A 21,587-nucleotide genomic window follows, 5' to 3' on the forward strand; every position below is an offset into this window, starting at 1 on the left:
AAACAAAAACATTAATGATTTAGTTTCAATTCAGTCTCTTCTCCTTATCAGCTAAATTTTTCGAAAGGCTAGATATAAAGTATGCAGTAATGGTCTTGAGAGGTGATTAAGAGAGAGCTCAATGACATTGAGACTGGTACAGAGGTCGAGCTCAGTTCGTTGTGAAAATCTAATATATTGTTAAAAAATTTAAACTGTTAATACTTAATAGTCATTAAATGGGTCCCAGTTTCTGACAGAAAAATTGAGCCCGCCAGCATGAGTGTATATCCTCTGAGATATCTCATATTTTGCGTGACTGATGTGTCCGGTGCCTATTTGGGGATATTGCAGGGGCCTGTATTATTTGAGCTTTGAGATTCGTGCAGTACGTATTTAATCCATTGAGATTTTCCAAAAAGTCATGCAAAATATGACATATCTCAGAGGATGTGAATTCCGCCTGCATAACCTGGTTCGCCTGATTTTGCATATGAGATGCGCCAGATGACAACTTTGTGAGTGCGAGAAACAGGTTGACAGTGTTTGTTGAACTGCAGGAGAGAAAGAATGGGCTAGAGTTGGAGAAGCACAAGCAACGTGGAGTTTAGAAGCCATGTTTATTGACCAAGTGCATAACCAACGTGGAGTTTAGAAGCCATGTTTATTGACTGGGTTGAGATAGGGGACACCAATAGTGTGGGAAAAATGGCACGGTGGAGCCGGCTCTGTCACGGAATAGCACGCCACGTGTTACTGTTCCGTACCGTGATTCGCGTGTCGCGTGCCGTGATCACCCCTTGACATTTTTGTCACGGCACGCGAAAGACCCGGACATGGCACGGCACGTAATCATGTGAGTCACTGCACGACACGCGAGTCACGTGTAATTAGGACTGTTAGGTCTTAATTAAATGATGAATCTTGAAAAAACTAACTTAAATTATGAAAAAATAGTTAAACGTGATTAGTTACGTTTGGACACGGCATGGCACGAGACCAAAGTCACGGCGTGGTAGTCATGGCACGTTTTTTCCACTCTGGACACCAAGGAAGAGGGGACAAAGTTCCGATTTAGAATTTGGGAAACAATTTGATTTGACTGGTGGCAATATTTAATTACGAGGGTAGAATGGAAATTTCATAAATTTTAAATAATTTTTAATAGAAAAAACAACTAATTGGATAAATTTGTGAGTTTCTAAAATTTAGATGAGTAAATAAGATATTATAAATTTTAGAGGAGAAATACGTAATTTCAAAATTTTTGAGGGGATACGTGAAATTAACCCTTTATATTAAAATGTGATTGGATAACAAATGTTATTATTTGTAGAATTTTTTACTAATTATTTAGAGAGATAAAATCACTATTTTAAAACGGTCCATTATTTTCTAAAAACAGTGATTTGTACCTATCTTAAAAAATAGCAAACAAATAAATTATCCAAACACATTTTAATGTTTCATTAAGCAATTCGAATCAACTGTTTAAATTAAAAAAGAGAGAGAGATAACAATGTTAGAGCAGAGCATGACCGAGTACAAAAACCATGAGGCATTTTAACCCTACTAAATATGAAAACATCAGAAGTCTACCGAATTATGCAAAAGCTTCAATGCATGTCGAATATATTAAATTCAAGTCATAGAACAACTGTTGCAAAAAAAAAAAAAATTCATAGAATACATTTAGTACTAGTAAAGCACACCTATATATATATAGATACCATTACAAAATTCAACTACGTTATTATATGCACAACCAAAATAAGCTACCAATACTTCAATAGTTCTTTTCGGAAGTATTACCAGTGAAACCTTAACCAGTAAATTAAGGTTCACCTGTTGGGTTTTACTTTGCAGAAATTGCAGCAACACATCAGCACATCAAAATTAACCCGTCAGCATTTTATATCAAAGACGGGACTTTATCAGCATTCACTGGCATGTGGCAGGTATAATTTCCGGCCCCGCATTCATTCATCATTTCTGCCTCTTTGCATATCTTACTGTCCAACAGTGTAAGAAAATCCCGTACCACACCAAATATTCTGAAAGGCTCATTTTCTTCTTTCACTGAATCTCCATGAAAGAACTCAGCCATATCTATAACTGAAGAAAGGACAACATTCTCTCGGTCTTGAATTTCCAACATTTCCTCTTCTGCCCTTTGCAGAAACACACTCATTCTCTCATTAAAACTAAGACCCATTCCATTTCCCACAAAAGGACGATTTAGTTGTATCACATTACGAACTTTCTCAATACCATTGCTAAGTTTTGAAACAGTACGTGTAAGCTCATTTGGGTCTATTGTACTCGCCTTCTTTACATTAGCAAGTTCAGATTCAAGTGAAGTGATAAATTGTGGGGCTAATTTCTCAGATTTGATCACTTCAAGGATTATAAAATGCAACAGAGTTGTTTTGCCATCATTGCTCTTTATGTCACCTAGCTTTAGAAGAGTGTCGAGCTTGAAAGCTTTTGCATCTCCACGGTGTGTACCTGAGTTGATGCGGTTGCCGGTTTTAAGAACAGCATCTAGGAGCTTGTGGAACAACCTACAATTCCTTAGCTCATTGCACGCTCCCTAAAAATTGATCACGATAAGATTTAGGTTAAAAAAGGGAAAACTTTTCTTTATATTTTATTTCTTGGCTCCAAGTAAAATTTTACATTGACCAAATGGTATAAAATTGACAAGCACTTACCACCTATGGATGGATCATTAAAACAACTTCATATACTAAAGAGAAACGTACCTCAAGAATTCTAAAAGAGCCCTTCAGGTAGCTTACTTCATGCTCAAAATCAGCGATGAAAAGCATGGCATCGACTCGTTTGAAAGCAAAGGGTATTTCAATCACTGCCTTGATAAATGCTTCGGCAGGTCCCAGCTTGAAAGGAGAATCATCTCTGTGTTCTTTCAACTTGCTCTCTTCATCTTTGTTTGGGGACATCTTCATGAGTGCCTCTAGCACTTCACTTCCAATGTTTGCAACATTTCCTAAATGCAAAGCCAGAACAACTTATAAGTAAAATTAGTTTACAATAAATAGTTCGCAAGAGAAACTTGTATCAATTATTTTATAGTTATAAATTGAAAAAAAAAATTCTCTATCCATTAATTTTTGGACAACTCAAAAGAAAAAAAAACTAACACGAGTAGAATTATACCCAGTATCATTCATGCTCATTCCAAAACAATGAAAATATTATAGTACCAAACTTTCTTCTTGATATTCTTTCAAACTATCAGATTATATTCCGGAAAACTCGACCCCACAGCACAATAATATGAACATCACAATAGTATCAATATATATGCTAGTCATGACATGTTTACCGGGCGACATGAGGAATACGAAATTGCTATCATTACCTATGATGAACCTTTTCTAAATTTAATGTAGAAGAAGAAATTGTAGCCAACAAGTACACTGCATATAAACAAAGGGGGATTAGTCTACCTTCCAAAAGAGCCTCGCAAACTTGTTCCTTTGACATATGAAGTGCCTTAAGTAAAATCGCTATATTTTGCGACTTCTTCTGCTCCATTATCAACACATTTTCCGCATCAGTTGAACAAACCCCCATTTTTGTGTTGAACAATTTACCAGGCCCATTTGCAGCTGTCTTGCAACCAAATAAAGATTGAATCATCTCCTCGTTCAATCTACAATTAAAGCAATAACCTTTTCAATACTCTAAACAAGAATGTGATAATTATGACAACAATAACAATCTAAGCCGCAACAATAAATTAACAAATTAATTAATTTTAGGTTGACAAAATTAGTTCAAAATGATCCTTCTTTTTCAAAATCTTACTGGAATGAGCCAGACTTGAGATGATCCCAAGCCATCACTCTGTTAGAGTTGGACGGCACCTTGTCCCAGAACAAAGGCTTCAGCCTGGAACCTTCATTTCTCTGCATGTATGGATTCGGGTTTGAGTTCTGATTTAGGTTTGCTCTCCGCAGCAGCATCATAGGTGGAGGTGGTATTGGAGGTGGGCGAAGCTCAGCATCTCGACCCGCTCCACACCAAGTCTCGGTCTCCTTTGAGCTTCGTGAAAACCGGGTTGGGCTAGAACTTGTTGGTAATGAAGAAGATACTGATGTGCTTGCCATGTCTGGGTCTGAAACCGAGCTGGGTGCAGAGCCGTCGAAGTTGTCCACCATGCTATGTGAGCAGCCAAGTTGTCGTGGCAATGGAGGTAAGGGACGGAGCTCCGGCGAAGCAGGACCTCCAGAGGCGGCGCCGCCACCTCCGGCATCAGTGGAGGTAGTAGGGTCAAGCGGTTGGCTAGTGCCATGTGGGCTTACGAGTGTGCCCAGGTACAGAAACTCGGTGCTTGGGTTGGAAGTGGAGGGAGGAGGGGGAGGAAACAGGCGGATGCTATCGGAGCGAGCATCCTTAGTGGAGGGTGAGCGGTGGCGACGGCGGCGGATTTGAACGATCAGGAGAAACAGCAAGAGAGCGAGGAGAGAAACGGAGAGCAAGGGCAGTAGAATGGTCGGGAGAAGATTACGAGAGGGGGGAGCAGAGTGAGGTGCAGTGGGAAGAACAGAGGTGATATTGGCCGGAAAGGTGGGAAAGGAGGAGACAGAGGCCGGAGGGGCAGGAGGAGGCGGGGGAGAAGGCAAAGAGGGGAAGAAAGGGAAGGTTGTAAAAGGGGTGGTGGTTGTAGGAGTGGCGGGTGTGGGGAGAGAACTGGAGGGGTATTTTGGGGAAGTGGAAGAAGGTGGTTGGACAGGAGGTAAAGCAGGGGGTATGGAAGTGCTGATGCCGGCGAGAGGTGGAGGAGGGTGGTGGTGGTGGCCGCGGAGGATTCTCCGGTGATGAGAGGGTTTGGGATTTTGTGGGCTTAAACGGAGGTAGAGAAGGGTGAAGAGGAGAGATGCGAGAAGCACAGAAGATACTGTACGGATTAGCATTGTGATGTTGGTGCTTGGGGTTTTGGGTTTGGGAGAGAGGGAAGAGAGGAGTGGAATGAAGTACTGAACGCTGAACAATGGAACTGTTCTTTTTTTAAATGCTTAAAGCCCGGTTTAATTTTGCGAGCTCAGATTTTAGGTGGAAGGAATGAATATCCTCTGCATTAACTGAAAAAGGAATCTTTTGAGTTAATGAATCTCAACCGTCTGATTTTAAACGGAACCAATCCGGCCTCTGCTTACGATGTAGGGGGCCTTTAATATTAGTGCGGATTTAGTCTACACGAATCATAAAACACATCGGATTATCAATATTCATTAACTCAAAAGATTCCTTTGAGTTAATGCAGAGGATACGAATTCAGGTCGAAGGGGTTTTGCTGTATAGTATGTGGCCTTAGTTGGATTCAGGGTGGCGGGTATGGACTATGGACTATGGATCGGAATTATATAAAACTAATCCAATAATTTTATTAGGATGAAATCAAGAGGACATCGTACTTGATTAATTAGTTAACAAATTTGTGCAAATCCACAAATAAGTTCTTCGTATGATTCACAATAGATGAGGCGAAAGTAGATAGAAAATATTAAATAATTATTAGGTTTTTTTAATATGTTAGATTATAGTTCTAGACAAAAATTAAAAATTGTATTTATTTTGGTTAGAAAGTTATTAAAAAAAAAGGAATACCTGTTAAAGAAATTCGAAATTTTTAGGTCAATTCGAAATTTTTCGCATCTGTAACCACATTGACAGAAAGAGCTTTTGATTCATTTTTTAATGGAAGATGAGAAGTAAATTTAATGAAATAAACTAAAATATTTTAATGATATAAAACATTTTATGTTTCTTCAAAACTAGGGTGCAAGTGAATCAAACCTAACTGAACTTAACCTAGTTCAAGTTTGAGTTTGAACCGAATTATTTCGAAACTAAAGTAGGGTTTCAAATTGAAAAAGAAGAGTTCGAGTTTGATTCAGTGCAATTCAAACTAGTTTTGAACCAAACTAGTTCAAAATTGAAGCAGAGTTTAGAACTAAAAAGAAGAGGTTTGAATCAAGTCAGACTCAGTTCGAATTCGATTCGAATCAAACTGGATTTGATTTGTTTGATTACCGAGCTGGTTTGATTTATTTCGAATCGAACACAATCAAATTACAAGCTACGATTTTTTTTTTCACCCCTAAATTCACAACTTGAGATTTTAAGAAGTGCATTTATAAAATTAATTAATACATAATTATATAAAACATTTTATGTTTTTTCACAACTCGAGAAGAAACTCCCAAGTCGAAGGAGGAGAAATTTCATTACTTTCTCGTACTTTTAATCTCCTTTTTATTTAGCTCTCGATTCTCAGATACGTTTTTTTAGTAACCATCTCATAGCAAGAAAATAATTTATATACGTATCTTTTCAAGAAATAAAAATCACACTTCTCGCATTTTATTTTATTTATTACGTCAATTTTCATTTAAATATGCAAAAATTTATATCAGGCGTAAATTTACTCACATATTATTCTCAGTATTTTTAAGTTAAATTTCAACCATCGGATCAAATTACTCATTTTTAAATTACAAATTTGTCGGGTTTGGATCTTGAGAAGTAGTATTAGTATCCGTATCTAAGTATTGAGAGAATGAGAGGGAAGCAAGAGTCACGTGAAGGGCGAGGGAGGCTCAGAGAACGTGTGGCAGCTAGTATACATTGAATAATAATGCCAAAAGGTGACCGTACCACACTCATATACAGAGTCTCAGAGTAGCCGTTTCACTACCTGTCAAATCCAAACTTGTACTGCTTTTCCTGTTTTCCCACGTCTAACATGTAGAAAAGGAATTACGCGAAACAAAAATCATGTTAAAAAGGACGACGAAATTCGGAATATATATTCAATTGAAAAGAATATACAGCGATCCTTAATCTGACAATCTCTTATTTTTCAAATCCGGCCGTTAATATTTTGGATCAAGATAACAATCCCCGCATGTCTATCTCCGTAAAAAACTCCGCACTAACTGTCAAAAAAGTCATGGGGGGAACCGCTCAATCATTAATATTCTGCAAAAAATGTTAGTATTTAACTTGAAGTATCAAAGTATTTATCCTGAATGTGCAAAGTATTAATCCCTATGCAATGATCTCTATTTATGACTGAATAAATCAATCCATTAATTGTCCCCACACAAAATTTTTTTTTTTTTTTTAATTGTCCCCGCACAACTGGGGACCCTTAATAAACAATCCCCTCATAAATACTTGTCAGTTATCCCCGCACAAAATTTCCTCTCTTTTTTTATTGTCCCCGCACAATTGGGGAACATTAAATAAACAATCCCCTCACCCAATGATAAATACTTCTCACACATAATGATAAATACTTTATGTTACATAGATAAATACTTCTCAGACATAATTGCAATTTTCAGTAAAAACATCAATGATAAATACTCTAAGACATAGTGATAAATACTTTATGTTACAAAGATAAATATTTTATGTTACATAGATAAATATTTCTCAAACATAATTGCACTTACAGTAAAACATCAGTGATAAATACTCTTAGACATAATGATAAATACTCTCATGTATAAGGATAAATACTTTATGTTACATGAATAAATACTTTATGTTACATAGATAAATATTTCTCAAACATAATTGCAACTTACAGTAAACATCAATGATAAATATTCTCAGACATAATGATAAATACTTTATGTTATATGGATAAATATTTTATGTTACATGGATAAATACTTCTCAGAAATAACAAATAAACATTTATTAACGAGGATTGTTATTAGATAACAGTATAATTAATGCGAAAATTATTTTTAAAGGAATAATTAATGCAGAAATTGTTATTAGAGTAAAGCATAATTAATGCGGGGATTGGTATTAAATGACTCTAATTTAATGCGGGTATAAATGAAAATTTTTAGCTGAGGGGATATGACAGTTAAGGAAGTGAGAGAGTGCGGGGATAAATGGAAGGACAGGGTAGGGGGATTAGTATAATTATTCTAATATTTTTTTGAAAAAAATTGCTTTGAGATTCATTATCGAAAAAGTATTAATGGCAGGATTTGAAAAAAGAGGGATTGCAGAAATACTGTTGGAGGATTGCAGCAGATTTATTTCCATATTCAATGCGGACTTTTGTAAATAAAGCATATTTTTGGGGTTAAAGAGATTTTAAGTACTTTTTTAGATTTCATGAACTTAATAGTGTTATTATTGTTGTATTACCGTTATCAGTCAGATTAATAAATTAATGAGGTCCTGCTGGGAGCCAAGGCCCAAATTTGTTTGTCTACGCTTTGTGGTGGATCCAACTGTCAGGTGCGTGCACGGCCACAGAGAAAAAGAAAGTGTATTCTTTATACAATCAGCGTGATAATTACTCATTAATCCGTTATGTTTGGTTAATTTACTTTGTTATTATGACTTGTACAGTCAGCGTGGATTTCTTGATCGTTAAATTATTCCGAAGAGGGACTAAAAAAAAAAAAATTGCCACTCCTGTCAACCTGTCAGGGTTTTGGGAAGACAAAAATGTCTCCTAGATTTTGCTGCTGGTTGGCTTCCAGCTTAGACAAAAACATGAAAGAAATTTTGTGGCACTGATGTCATGTATGACATGCATGTGGTGCCTTGACCATGCCATACTTCTAATTTTTCATATTTTTCATATGTAACATCTGGAAATTAGAGATTTAGAGCAGAGAACTTCGTCGTAATTTACGAGGGTTCAAATGTCTCTATTTTTCATGTCTCTATTATGTTTCTATTTTAAAAACTTTAATAACTTAAAATTTAAAAGTAAAAATAAAATTATTAGATATGATCTACATTATTTTATCTATACACTTGTAAAAAATTATGACACTTCAACTTTATTTTGATTGTCATCGAGATCTTGTAAAAACGTACTGATATGGATAATTTCTAGACGTTGATTTTTCAACTAATTGATTCACAGAAAAAGAAAACCGAAACGTGATAATTTTTTAAACACATAGATAAAATAGCATAGATCACATCTAACGGTTTTATTTTGAAGTTTATGATTTAAATTTTGCCGATTTTTTTTATTTATATCCAAAAAATAAATAAAATTTAAAAAAATATTCAAATCCCGACTTAAATTCGAAAATTACCCAAACCGGTTATCCAATAACCAAATTTGGAACAAATGTCCGGTCAATGGATTCCCGAACTCAGCAAATATAACCGGTTAATCACTAACAGGAAAGTTGTTGTTTCTTTTTTTTAAAAAAAATCAGAAATTTCTAATTTTTTTTATTTTTTGTATTAAAATATTAGAAATGTTGAGTATATTTCTTTGAAAATAGATGGAATACAATATAATTTGATTTATTAGAAAGACTGCAACAAATAACCCGGATCAATATTTTTCAGGCCGGATTTTTCGCGGCTATAAGAAAAATTAATATATTTATTTATATGTTATTGGAAAAAAATAAAAATGTTTAGATTCTGAGTTATTGATCCCGGTTCAAAAGTCACTTCTAGGTAATCCATAAAATATTGTGATCTTTCTGTGACATTTAATTTATAAAAAATTGTATCTATTTTTGAAAAAAAAAACAAAAACTTTAATTTATTTAATGATTATTTTTCAAAAAGAATTCTCAAAATAGATACAATTTTTTATAAATTAAATGTACTAGAAAGATCACAATATTTTCTCGATTACTTAGAAGTGACTTTTGAACCGGGATCAATAACTCAGAATCTAAATATTTTTATTTTTTTCCAATAACACATAAAGAAATATATTAATTTTTCTTACAGTCGCGAAAAATCTGGCCTGAAAAATATTGATCCGGATTATTTGTTGCAGTCTTTCTAATAAATCAAATTATATTGTATTCCATCTATTTTCAAAGAAATATACTCAACATTTCTAATATTTGTAACGAGGCGGCTATGAATATTCAACAGTGGGTGTGTCACTGTTGATTATATATACAATGCCATGCATTTGGTATTAACTTATTTCTTAAATTCTGCACAGTAGGAGTATTAGAGAGATGTAAATAATGTATATGTTGCTGTTACTATAAGTCTAGTTGGACTTCTGTAAAAAACTTTCTTATTAATCAAAATGTAGGATGGCAAGTTGCCACCCTACCCTCAAAAAAAATATTTTAATACAAAAAATAAAAAAATTAGAAATTTCTGTTTTTTTTTTTTAAACAAACTTTCCGGTTAGTGATTAACCGGTTATATTTGTTGTGTTCGGGAATCCATTGACCGGACATTTGTTCCAAATCCGGTTATTGGATAACCGGTTTGGGTAATTTTCGAATTTCAGTTGGGATTTGGATATTTTTTTTAAATTTTATTTATTTTTTGGATATAAATAAAAAAATCGGTAAATTTTGAGTTATTAAAGTTTTAAAAATAGAGTTGCGATGGAGACACAAAAAATGGAGGCATTTGAACCCTCCTCTTAATTTATTAGTACTTAAGTTGATATGCTTTAGTGTCAATAATGTGAAGCGCATTTTAATTTTCCGGTTTTTTTTTGAAGTAGACAATAGCATCAATTTAGTATAAAAATATGAAAGAAAATTACCGATAAAAAAACTAAATAGTTACCTAGAAATAGAAAATGCTACTGTACTTGTAAGTTAACTTTGTTTCGATAGAAAACGCTATTGTATTACAAGAAAGATAATACATTACACTCGAGTTATAATACTCATTTTAAGCGACCACAAATCTGATAGAAGGGATATAAATTCCCAATGTAGACAATGGAAGAAGAAGAAATTGTACGATGCTTGCTAAAAAAGATGAGGAAAGGTCCTGTTCAACGCACCGATGGGAATGGGTGTGGGCATAAAAAAAGTGAAAATTTGAATTGTTTTTTACTAGTCCTGTGGAAAAAAAAAATCAATTGAATTGATTTTTTTTTTCCACGGGAATAGTAACGCGGCCGAACAGGGCCTAAATAAAAATGACATAACGTTTTTTTTCATCCCTAAAAAGTATGTGTTGATCAGGGACCCATTTCAGATTTTCGTCAAGAAAATAGCAAGTTGGATCTGAATAACTAATTAGATTCAAACTAATTTAGTTAATTAGATTTATATAGCACAAATCTAACTTTTTATGTACGTATTTTCTTAACATATATTCTAGAACTAAAATAATTATTGCTGTAACCAACTTTTCCTACCAAATATAAAAATGAATTATTTTAGTACAAGTTGAAAAAAAAATATATTCTTCTTTTGTTTTGTTTGCACTTTGTATCTCTTATATTTTCATTTCGACCTTATTTTTATAAAGTTTTACTTCGATGAACGGATATAAAATTAGTTCAAAAGTCGTGATAAAATGATATTTAATGATAGAGATCATTGTCATATTTTAAGATTTTTCTGTTTCAAAATCAGGTTACAAAGTGGTAACTGATGGGTCGGTACTGTATTTTGACTTAGTCAAGGTAATTGGAAGAAAATAATTGAATCATTAAAAGTTCAATTTTTTTAATTGTAACAGTAATAATAATAATAATAATATTGGTAATAGTTGTATACAGCTTTGATTGTTATTATTGTAAGTTTAAGTATATTTTTACTGTTGTTGAAGATTATGTGTCGTTAATCATGATAATTGTTGTAATTTTATTAAAATCAACCATTTTAAGAATCTTAAAAGAAAAACAAGGAGAGAAAATGGACTTAAAGAAGGCAAAAAAGAGAGAAACAGAGTACACTAGTATAGCAATGCTATTTTAAAAATTGAGTCGTAAATATATTAAACTGGTTGACTGAGTTAGTGCGAAAGCGATAAAAAGTGACCAGCTAATTTGTGGCAAGGTTATATATTACAAAAACGAGTTATGTTAATATATTCCAGCTCTTTTTGTGAACTCAATTCTAAAATTTAACAGATTAATTTCAAACGAGAAATTTAAGCCGTTGAAATCTATTTACCTTATGAGTGTTGTGTTTATATAAAAAAATTTAAAATTTTGAACAAATTTTATACATAATCAAGTGGTCAAAATTAGAAGGTCTATAACTTAATTCTAATGCATTTATTTTTTGAATTTTTTTTACCGCTTCTTTGTACAAAGTTAGATCAAAAATTAAAAATTTACATATAGAGATGCATCACTAGTAAGGTAGATGACCAATATAGTAAGTTATACCGTGCTACTAACCAATCCAAAAATCCAATATAATGTCTCATGTACCATCAAATTTTACTATTTTGTCTTATCTATAAAGATGATTTCATTTGATGTGCAAATTTTGATACATTTTTTATAATTTTAGATTAATTTTAATATTTACAAAAAATTGTAAATTTTGATATAAAACTTTCATTAATCAATTAAAATCAACCGTTTAAATATAAAAGAAAAATTACCGCTAGCATGTTGAATAACAAGCTAACGCTACTCCATTGGAGAGGTTCAGGTCGAGGTGCTTTTCTGATCAAATTTTGCAATAAACGGCAGTAATGCAGGTATGCCACAGAAAAACAATGCCCCGACGGGGAGTGGGGTCCAGATCCCCTAAAGTAACCCAACTTTTGGATTTTAGATTAGGACCGTCTGATTCGAATCCGTTGCTTGAATTCACTTCGGGATTTGGATCGTTACTTGGGATGGGTGCACTTCATTTCAGATAAAACGGATTAGAATCGGACGGTCCGGATCCAAAATCTAAAAGTTGGGTTACTTCACTGGATCTCAACTCCGGGGGGTGACGGAGGAATTCGTATCCTCTGAGATATCTCAAACTTTGCGTGACTTTATGGAAAATCCCAGCCGTTTAAATGCGTTATGCACGAATCTCAAAGCACACATAATACAGACCCCTACATCACCCCCGAATAGGCACCGGTCACGCAAAAGTTGAGATATCTCAGAGGATACGCACTCGTGACGGAGTGGGAACAGCGAAGTGTGAAATTATGAACAGTAAGTTCATTTAACGCAAGCAATACTTCTTTGACACAACGAGTCTGGATTCTAGGCATGGGATACTGGTACAGTTATTCTATTCGGAGCTAAAATATCCGTATCTAAAAAGTCTCCGATATGATTCACTTTGAGACCGTACTGTCTTTTTGTTCATAGACATAGGACTTATTATTCAGAGTCCAATATTTCGAATTTAAAACACGTGAGGTAACAGAATTTGTAAGTTTGAATCATTTCCCTTCGCTATATACTAACACGAATTTTAGAAAAAGAACCATGCATTGCCATCTCAGATTGAATTAGTCCAGATTCTGATTGGACGGTCTGTGACTGAAACTCAAAAAATTATGTTACCTTAGAGTGCGTACTTCAATATTTCTGGGCGAGCTAAAAATTAAGAGACTGAATCGTCTGTCTCCGGGGGGCAGGAAATTCCTGCCCCCAGAGTCTCTGCGGGTGGGGTCCATTTAAAAACAGTAACAATATTAATGCCAGTCAGGTATTGCATATTTGCATTGGATCTGAATATTTAAGTACTATGTAATTTTTTTTAGAAAATAAATTAAATATCTTTGGAAAGACTTTTTTGTAACATATTTAGTTTCTACCTATCTATTTTGAGTGATTGTCAACTCTTCACCAGCGACATACGCTGAAATTTGTAGCAGAAAATATGAAAATCTAATAAATATTCACAGTTAATCTAAAATCATCACGATTTTTATTCTGAAAAAATTATTTCAAAAATTTTCATCAAGATTTTGTTGTACGTTGATAATACAACATAAAACCTTTCCGTATACTTTACGATTTTAGTTTAATATATTATTAAGTCCATTCAAGTTTTGTCCACTCATTGTGTATTTATGGATGTTTCCATTTTAAAATTTTAGCTAGCTAAATGTTAACAATAACTAGTTAAATATTAAGAACTAGTAGTTAATTATTAATTAGACGAATATATTACAAGAACGACTACTGTATTGTACGAACTTTACTTCTTAGCTATGAGCCTATGATGGCTTTTAAATGATCATGACGGAACAACAAATTCAGGTCTATAACGTGGCAAGAATGTTCGAATCAAAATTTTCACTGTGACAATATATATGAAATTTTGACTAACGCATGCATTAATCTTCTAGCTACTCACTGTTAACAACACGGTTGATCCACTTATTTAATAAATTTAATCTTAATCAATATTTAATTAATTATAATTAATATATAGGGAGATATTAAATAATTAGATAAAGAAATAGACAACTTAGGATGGTGTTTGGTTGTGGACTGAAGCTATATATTGAGATCTAAATTGGTTACTCTAATATAGGCCGACCTAAAATTCATGTCTGGTTGACACTTAAAAGTTATACATCGACTTAGGTTATTCCTTGTTTGCTAAGAATTTGGTGGCTTAAGGCATGATTTGATATTACAAATTATTTTATCTTACAAAATTTGAAATATCAATAATAAAACTTTTCTATTTGTATTTTTTTTTTCATTTTGATTGAAAGAAATTGTACAAAAAAAACAGTTAAGTACAAATTAATTCTATATCTTAGAGATGTATATTGCATTTAGTGGATCTTATTTAATTAAACTTATACCTATATTAATTTATTTTGTCAAAAATATATATTGGGTTACTAAATTATTTATTTGCAGTACATTTCAAAAAAATTTCATTTAGTTACTTTCTAGATTTCTAGATTGCATATTTTGTTAATTTAAAAAGTTATGCCATCTAATTTTTTTATTAATTCTATAGTTGATAAAGTTATAAGTTTCATTATATTTAAATAAAAACAAATTAATTACTTATATTACATTTCTTAAAAGAATGATTGAAAATAATAAAAACTAAGAAAAGTTAGACATCATACTTTAATAAAATAAAATCACCTCAAGAGGTGGGTTAGTTTAGACCAATTTAAATTATTTTAAATGTCGACGTATTTTATTTTAATCCGGCTCAATTAAACTACACTTCGCAGGATAAATAAGGTTTAAAATCCTTATTCCACATGTTAGTCCATAATCAAATATGATTTATAGATCTAACTGTCTCAGGGCTGACACGTTTCTCTGAGCATTACCGTCCGATAGACAATAGTCCGGATTGATCAATAGAAGAGTGATCACAAATGTTATTACGGGAGAGGGATAGCAGAACATAGCAGGGCTCCAAGTCCAATCGAACAAAACTGCCTCGTTATGCGTTCGCGCCGAATCTCAGACAGCATTCAAGCATGGATTAGTGGGGCCGCCGTTTTAGACGACCAGCTGTGGCCTGTGGGCCATGCTGAATTGATTACTTCTAAAGTCTAAACGGCTATTTCTTCTGATTTTTTTTTTAATATAAAAAAAGACTATTAACAAAAGAGAAATGAGCCTGCCTAATAATCAATAAGGCCCCTTTTGTATATGAATGGTATTCAATTCATTGTGGGCTTTAAGGGCCGATTTTCTACACCGTTCAATATTTTAGTTTAAGTGTTCAACCAACCTAAAAATGTTATCCATGCCTATTAGCTGGTTAAACGAAGTTAGATCCTTAATTTGAAATTGACCACCACGGATTTCAATTCTGATGCCAGAAACCAAAGGAATACTTTTTTATGCAACGCAACATGCCAATGCACAGTGATTAATCTATTCAATTGTCCAGACTGTTCTATCGAAATATCAGAAGAAGATGGAGATCGTGCACAAATCTCAACAAGCTGTGGCTGTTCAGATATATTTTTTTTTTTTGAGGAAAAGGCTATTCAGATTAATTAACCTACAACTCAGTGCGTTTTATCCGTGAATCCTCCTCAGCTTAAAAAGGATAACATTAACAACCTGCCCGTCACCTCTCTCTATGTTAATTTTGAGAATTAGGAGGAGATTAAAATTGACTTGTATTAAAAAAAAAATCTAAGTTTTACACAAACTCTATTCTATTTATATTACATTCTCAACAGTTATATTATTGATGTAACTCGATTTATCTAAATCAATTCAATTAAAATTTTGCATTAAGAGAATTTTGATGAAGTGTATTTATATATTTATTTACACAACGAAATTGGCTTGTCTTTTACTTAAAAAAAAGGCGCATCTTATAAAATAATTCGAGTAAGCTACTCAAATCTGATTTTACCAAAAACACGGATGAAACATGGATTGTACTAAAAGAGAGAGACCGATGTTACCTAGGCTCCCTCGGAAGAAGCCAAACAAACTTCGTCGGAATTGACAGCGCAGAGAGAAAGAGGTCAGTGCGAGTCGGTTGAGCCCTTCATCGAGTGAGGGAGAAGCCGTCAACGGGTTCAGGAAAGAGGAATAAGATGGAGCGACAAATTTGATTGGGTTTCACCGCCAGTGTGGAAGAAATTAAGGAAAATGATAGCGAAATGAAAGCGTTCTTCAGAAATGATATCCTCTGCGGAGTTTTTCCGTGCAGAGCTGTGCGAAGCTTTTGATCTGGTCCATTTGTTTCGAATCGGGCGAACCGGATTAAAAGTTCTGCAAATTTTGAGTTTTTTAAAAATTCGGGTAAGATCTGATCTGGTCTGTCCGATTTGAAACGAACGAATCAGATTAAAAGCTCCGTACGGAAAAACTTCGCAGAGGATACGCTTCCGCGTTCTTCATCCGTGAAAGAGAAGATGTAATTGACAGATGAGAAAGAGAAAGAGACAGGTCAACATTTACAATTCAATTTGTAACGTTGGAGATGTTCTAAGATCATATTTGATAGTGCTCGGCACATCGTATTTGGATCTCTTTTAAGGATATGTTTGGATCGTGTAAGAATTAGTATAAAAATAATAATACTTGAATTAGTGGTTGAGAATAATGCTAATCCGAGTGGTATGAGAATATCATTAATTTTGAACTATTCGAACTAGTAAAAATGCTGTTTGGATTGTATGTTTGAAAATTTAACTAATATTATATTACATTTAATAATTTAAACTAATATTATAATCCATTTAAACTAATATTTTCTAATACTAATGTAATATTTTATTTAATACTAATATAATAATATTAAGATAATATTCCAATTTTATATTTTATGTAATACTAATCTAATATTTAAACTAATTTTATATTACATTGTAACATTTAAATTAATATTATATTATATATAATATAATATTTATTTAGAAGAGGGTTCAAATGTCTTTATTTTTTGTGCCTCCATTTTTAAAAATTTTAATAGCTTAAAATATAAAAGTTAAAAGTCCAAATAAAACTGTTGAATGTGATCTATATTATTTTCTTTATGTGCTCATAAAAAATTATCACATTTCAATTTTGTTTTTCTGTTAATCAATAAGTTGAAAAATTAACATCTCTAAATTATCCATGTTAGTACATTTTTTACAAGCTCTTGATGACAATCAAAATAAAGTTGAAATGCCATAATTTTTTACATGTGCATAGATAAAATGAAGTTCTGAAATGCCATAATTTTTTACACATGCCATAATTATCCAACGGTTTTATTTTGACTTTTAAGTTCTAGATTTTGAGTTATTGAAGTTTTAAAAAATGAAGACATAATGGAGGCACAAAAAATGAAGACATTTGAACCTCCTTATTTATTTAATACCAATATAATATATAAAGTAATAGTATATTATATTTAATATTTAAATTAACATTATATTATATTTAATAAAATATTATATTTAATAATATTTAATCTAATCAGATATTATATTTATTTAATACTAATATAATATTTACACTAATATTATGTTACATTCAACACTTAACATTTACATTAATATTCTATTATATTAAATATTTAAATTAATATTATATTATATCTAATCTAATATTAATCTAATTTGATATTATAATTATTTAATACTAATCTAATATTTAAATTAATATTATATTACATTTAATATTTAAACTAATATTACATTTAATCTAAGCTGATATTATATTTATTTAATAATAGTCTAATATTTAAACTAATATTATATTATATTTAAATTACATTATGATATTTAATTTAACATTTTATTTAATATTTATATAATTTCATAGTATCTTTATTTAATACTAATATATATTTTAAATTAATATTATATTACATTTAATATTTAAACTAATATTTTATTTAATACCAATCTAATCTAATATTATATTATATTTAATACAAATTCAATATTTTATTTAGTATTGATTTAATATTTAAACTAACAATAATTGAAAAGAATCAAATATTTTATTAATATCATTAACTCCACTAGCTTTATTCTTACTAACCCACCATTTCTACGAGTTAGTAGAATAGAACTATTTTTGAACTAATCCAATTTGTTAATTTATTTTTGAATCACTAAGGTTTGAGAATAGTGGAGCTAATCCAAAATTAGCTCTATTCTTGAGTGATCCAAACACATTACCCTTTGCAAAGCTTAAAATTATATTTTTAAGTCTCTTTTTGTCCACTTGCTTAATCTTATTTCAATTTTTAAGTTAACATTTTACATAGTTTAAACAATTGAGTTTCCTTAAAAAAAAATCTAAAAACAGACTTTCTAAAATTTCATCAGCCAAACACTTCTTCCTTATTAAACCTTAAAATTTAAGTCTAACTAATTTGCCGAACACCTTTGATATTTTGGGACGATCCCAATAACTCAAAAAATGGGATTCGGACTCGCATCAGTCTCCGGCGCTACCGTCCAGCGGTCCGGATTTATCAACAGAAAATTGAAAAGAAGTTTATTACGAGAGAGAGAGAGAGCAGGCCTCCAATCGAACAAAACTGCCTCGTTATGCATTCACGGTGAATCTCAGACAGCATTCAATCATGGATTGGTGGGGCCGCCGTTTAAGAAGAGAATTTGTATCCTCTGCAATAATTCAAAAGGGAATATTTTAAGTTAATGAATTATGGAGAAAGGGGAGGTAGCACAATTGGCTAAGAAAAAAATGTCTTAGAGTTGTTATATTCAAAGGTCGAGAGTTCGATTACCTCTCACGAACCTTGGTAGCTACTATCAAATTTAAAAAAAAAAGTTAATGAATTAGACAATTCGATTTATTTTAAGATCGTGATTAAATTCGCATTAATATTAAATGACCCCTATAGTATAAGCAAGGACCGAATTAGCTCCGTTTAAAATCAGACAGTTGAGAAAGGAGAGGTAGCACAATTGGCTAGAAAAATGTCATAAAATTGTTATACCCAAAGATCAAGAGTTCGATTACCTCTTACGAACCTTAGTAGCTACTACTAAATTTTCAAAAAAAAAAAAAATTCAGACAGTTGAGATTCATTAACTCAAAAGATTCCCTTTGAGTTAATGCAGAGGATACGCATTTGAAGAGAAGACCAGTTGTGGGCCATGGTGAATTGATTACTTCTAAACGGCTATTTCTTCTGATTCTCTCTTTTTTTTGAAAAAAAAAATATTAACAAAAGAGAAATGAGCGTGCCTAACAATCAATAAGGGCTATTTAAGTCATTGTAGGCTTTTAGACTTTAAGGGCTGATTTTCTATACCGTGCAATATTTTAGTATTAACATATACGGGTATAATATTCCTTCACTATGTACACTTGCGTAGAAAGTTCAACCAACCTAAAATTTTTATACATGCCTATTAGCTGGTCAAATGAAGTTAGATCCTTAATAGTTTATGCAACGGAACATGCCAATGTGCATTATTAAGCAATGCCAATTATTTACCAACCATATTATAAATGAGGAGGGTTCAAATGCCTCCATTTTTTGTGTCTCCATCATGTCTCCATTTTTTAAAACTTTAATAATTTAAAATTTAAAATTTAAAAATTAAAATAAAACCGTTGGATATGATCTACATCATTTTATCTATGCACATGTAAAAAATTATGACATTTCAATTTGATTTTGATTGTCATCAAGAGCTTGTAAAAAATGTACTAATTTGGATGATTTCTAGACGTTGATTTTTGAACTTATTGATTCACATAAAAACAAAATTGAAATGTGATAATTTTTTATGAGCACATAGAGAAAATAACATAGATCATATCTAACGGTTTTATTTTGACTTTTAAATTTTAAATCTTGAGTTATTAAAGTTTTAAAAAATGAAGGCATGATGGAGGCACAAAAAATGGAGGCATTTGAACCCTCCTCATTATATATATAGCTTAAACCATGGACGGTGTCGGTGTTGTATCAGTTCTGTTGGTATCAATTAAATAAATCTCTATGTTAGTGGCCTAAACTTGTTATCAGCTTTAACAAACCTGCCACTTGGGATTAATAATTATTTTAACAAGTGAAAGAAAGACCAGCTCGGCCAGACTGCCACTAAGTAGTGATGTTCACATTTCTAGTCCTGAGACTGAAAGAAACAGATAGGCAAGTAGGCATGCACTCACATTCTATCTCAGAAAATATTCTCCTTTCATACTCTGAGCACAATTTTTTAGTATTTATTTTAGTTTTTGAATATCATTTTTTTTCCCTGAATCTGTTAGCAGGTTTGGCTTGTGCAGATGTGCACTTTCTGATTTTTCATTTATTCAAGCTAGCATTACTTAATCTTGTTGGGAATTATAAAGGTCAAATAATTACGCTTTATCTAGAGATCAAACACTTATATCTCATCTAGGGATTAAACACTTAAATCCTGGGGAAGAAAAAACAATCTCCACCTTAACCTAAGGACCATCCTATGTCAAAGAGACTCAAAACATAATCTTTAGTGCGGAATACAATACCTGATTCCATGCCATTTGCCATGGAATATCCAAAGCCTATGGTGGAGCAGCAACCATTTCCGTGACCGCGAGACAAGACTCTAGATGCCAAGAATTATGTATAAAATAATATCTCTTCAGAATTCTGAGTTGAGTTGGTTATCTTGTGCTTTGAGGACTCATCCTTATATAGGGTTACACATCTGGCACCGCGAGTGCGTCCGCACTGGGGTTGAGACGCGTCCAAATAACTACTTTTCTTTCAGCCTCGATTTTGCCTAAGTCCTGAGTGCGTCCGCACTAGGCTCGAACTTTTCTGCACTGAACTTCAAAAAATTGCCTAAGTACTGAGTGCGTCCACACTGGGGCTCAGTGCGTTCGCACTAGGCTCGGACTTTTTCCTGTGTTGTTCTGAAGTTCCCAAAATTGGCTAAGTACTGAATACGTCCGCACTGAGGGCCAGTGCGTCCACGCTCAGAATTCTGAACGCAGTTTTCTATATTTGCAAATCTCAAAATCAGTCCATCAATAATTTAATCTTTGCATAAATTGTTCTATACATTTATAGACCATATCCTATTGAATACATAGATTGTCTAATATCTTAATTCTATATTAGATCACTTTAATTGTGACAATCATATATGACAGTATACAATTCATAATTATATTACATATATGCTCAACTTTGTATTAAGATCCAACAAATTATACTCTACTATGACCAGATAAAGAGAGAAAATCCGTTCCTTCACTGGACAAATCAAATATTCAGTTCCAGGATTTTAGACCATTTGGTCCAAGCAATCCTTAGTTTAGTGGTTACCTTTATAGTTCCAAGAGAAGAGTGTCTTCTTTCACTGCTGCGATGACACTCTTGGGCATTTTATGAAACAAACCATAAGATTTAATTTGAGCCATCTTTTTTTTAAGGGGGAATTTCATGTGCACCCCTCAAAAACTT

The 21,587-nt window shown here is 32.5% G+C and overlaps 1 protein-coding gene across 1 annotated transcript; it reads right to left on the reverse strand.

The window, feature by feature from the left end:
- Positions 1 to 1,594: 1,594 nt before the first annotated feature.
- On the reverse strand, positions 1,595 to 4,971 carry LOC144551563 (formin-like protein 1). The gene is made up of 4 exons (XM_078299590.1): positions 3,814 to 4,971; positions 3,453 to 3,658; positions 2,745 to 2,989; positions 1,595 to 2,572 (listed from the first exon to the last, which is right to left on the reverse strand). The coding sequence occupies exons 1-4, from the start codon at positions 4,920 to 4,922 to the stop codon at positions 1,892 to 1,894; spliced, it is 2,241 nt and encodes a 746-aa protein (XP_078155716.1). The 5' UTR covers positions 4,923 to 4,971; the 3' UTR covers positions 1,595 to 1,891.
- Between the last annotated feature and the right edge of the window lie 16,616 nt (positions 4,972 to 21,587).

This window comes from Carex rostrata, chromosome 1 (assembly GCF_964058835.1).
Source record: "Carex rostrata chromosome 1, lpCarRost1.2, whole genome shotgun sequence".
NCBI classification, from domain to species: Eukaryota; Viridiplantae; Streptophyta; class Magnoliopsida; order Poales; family Cyperaceae; genus Carex; species Carex rostrata.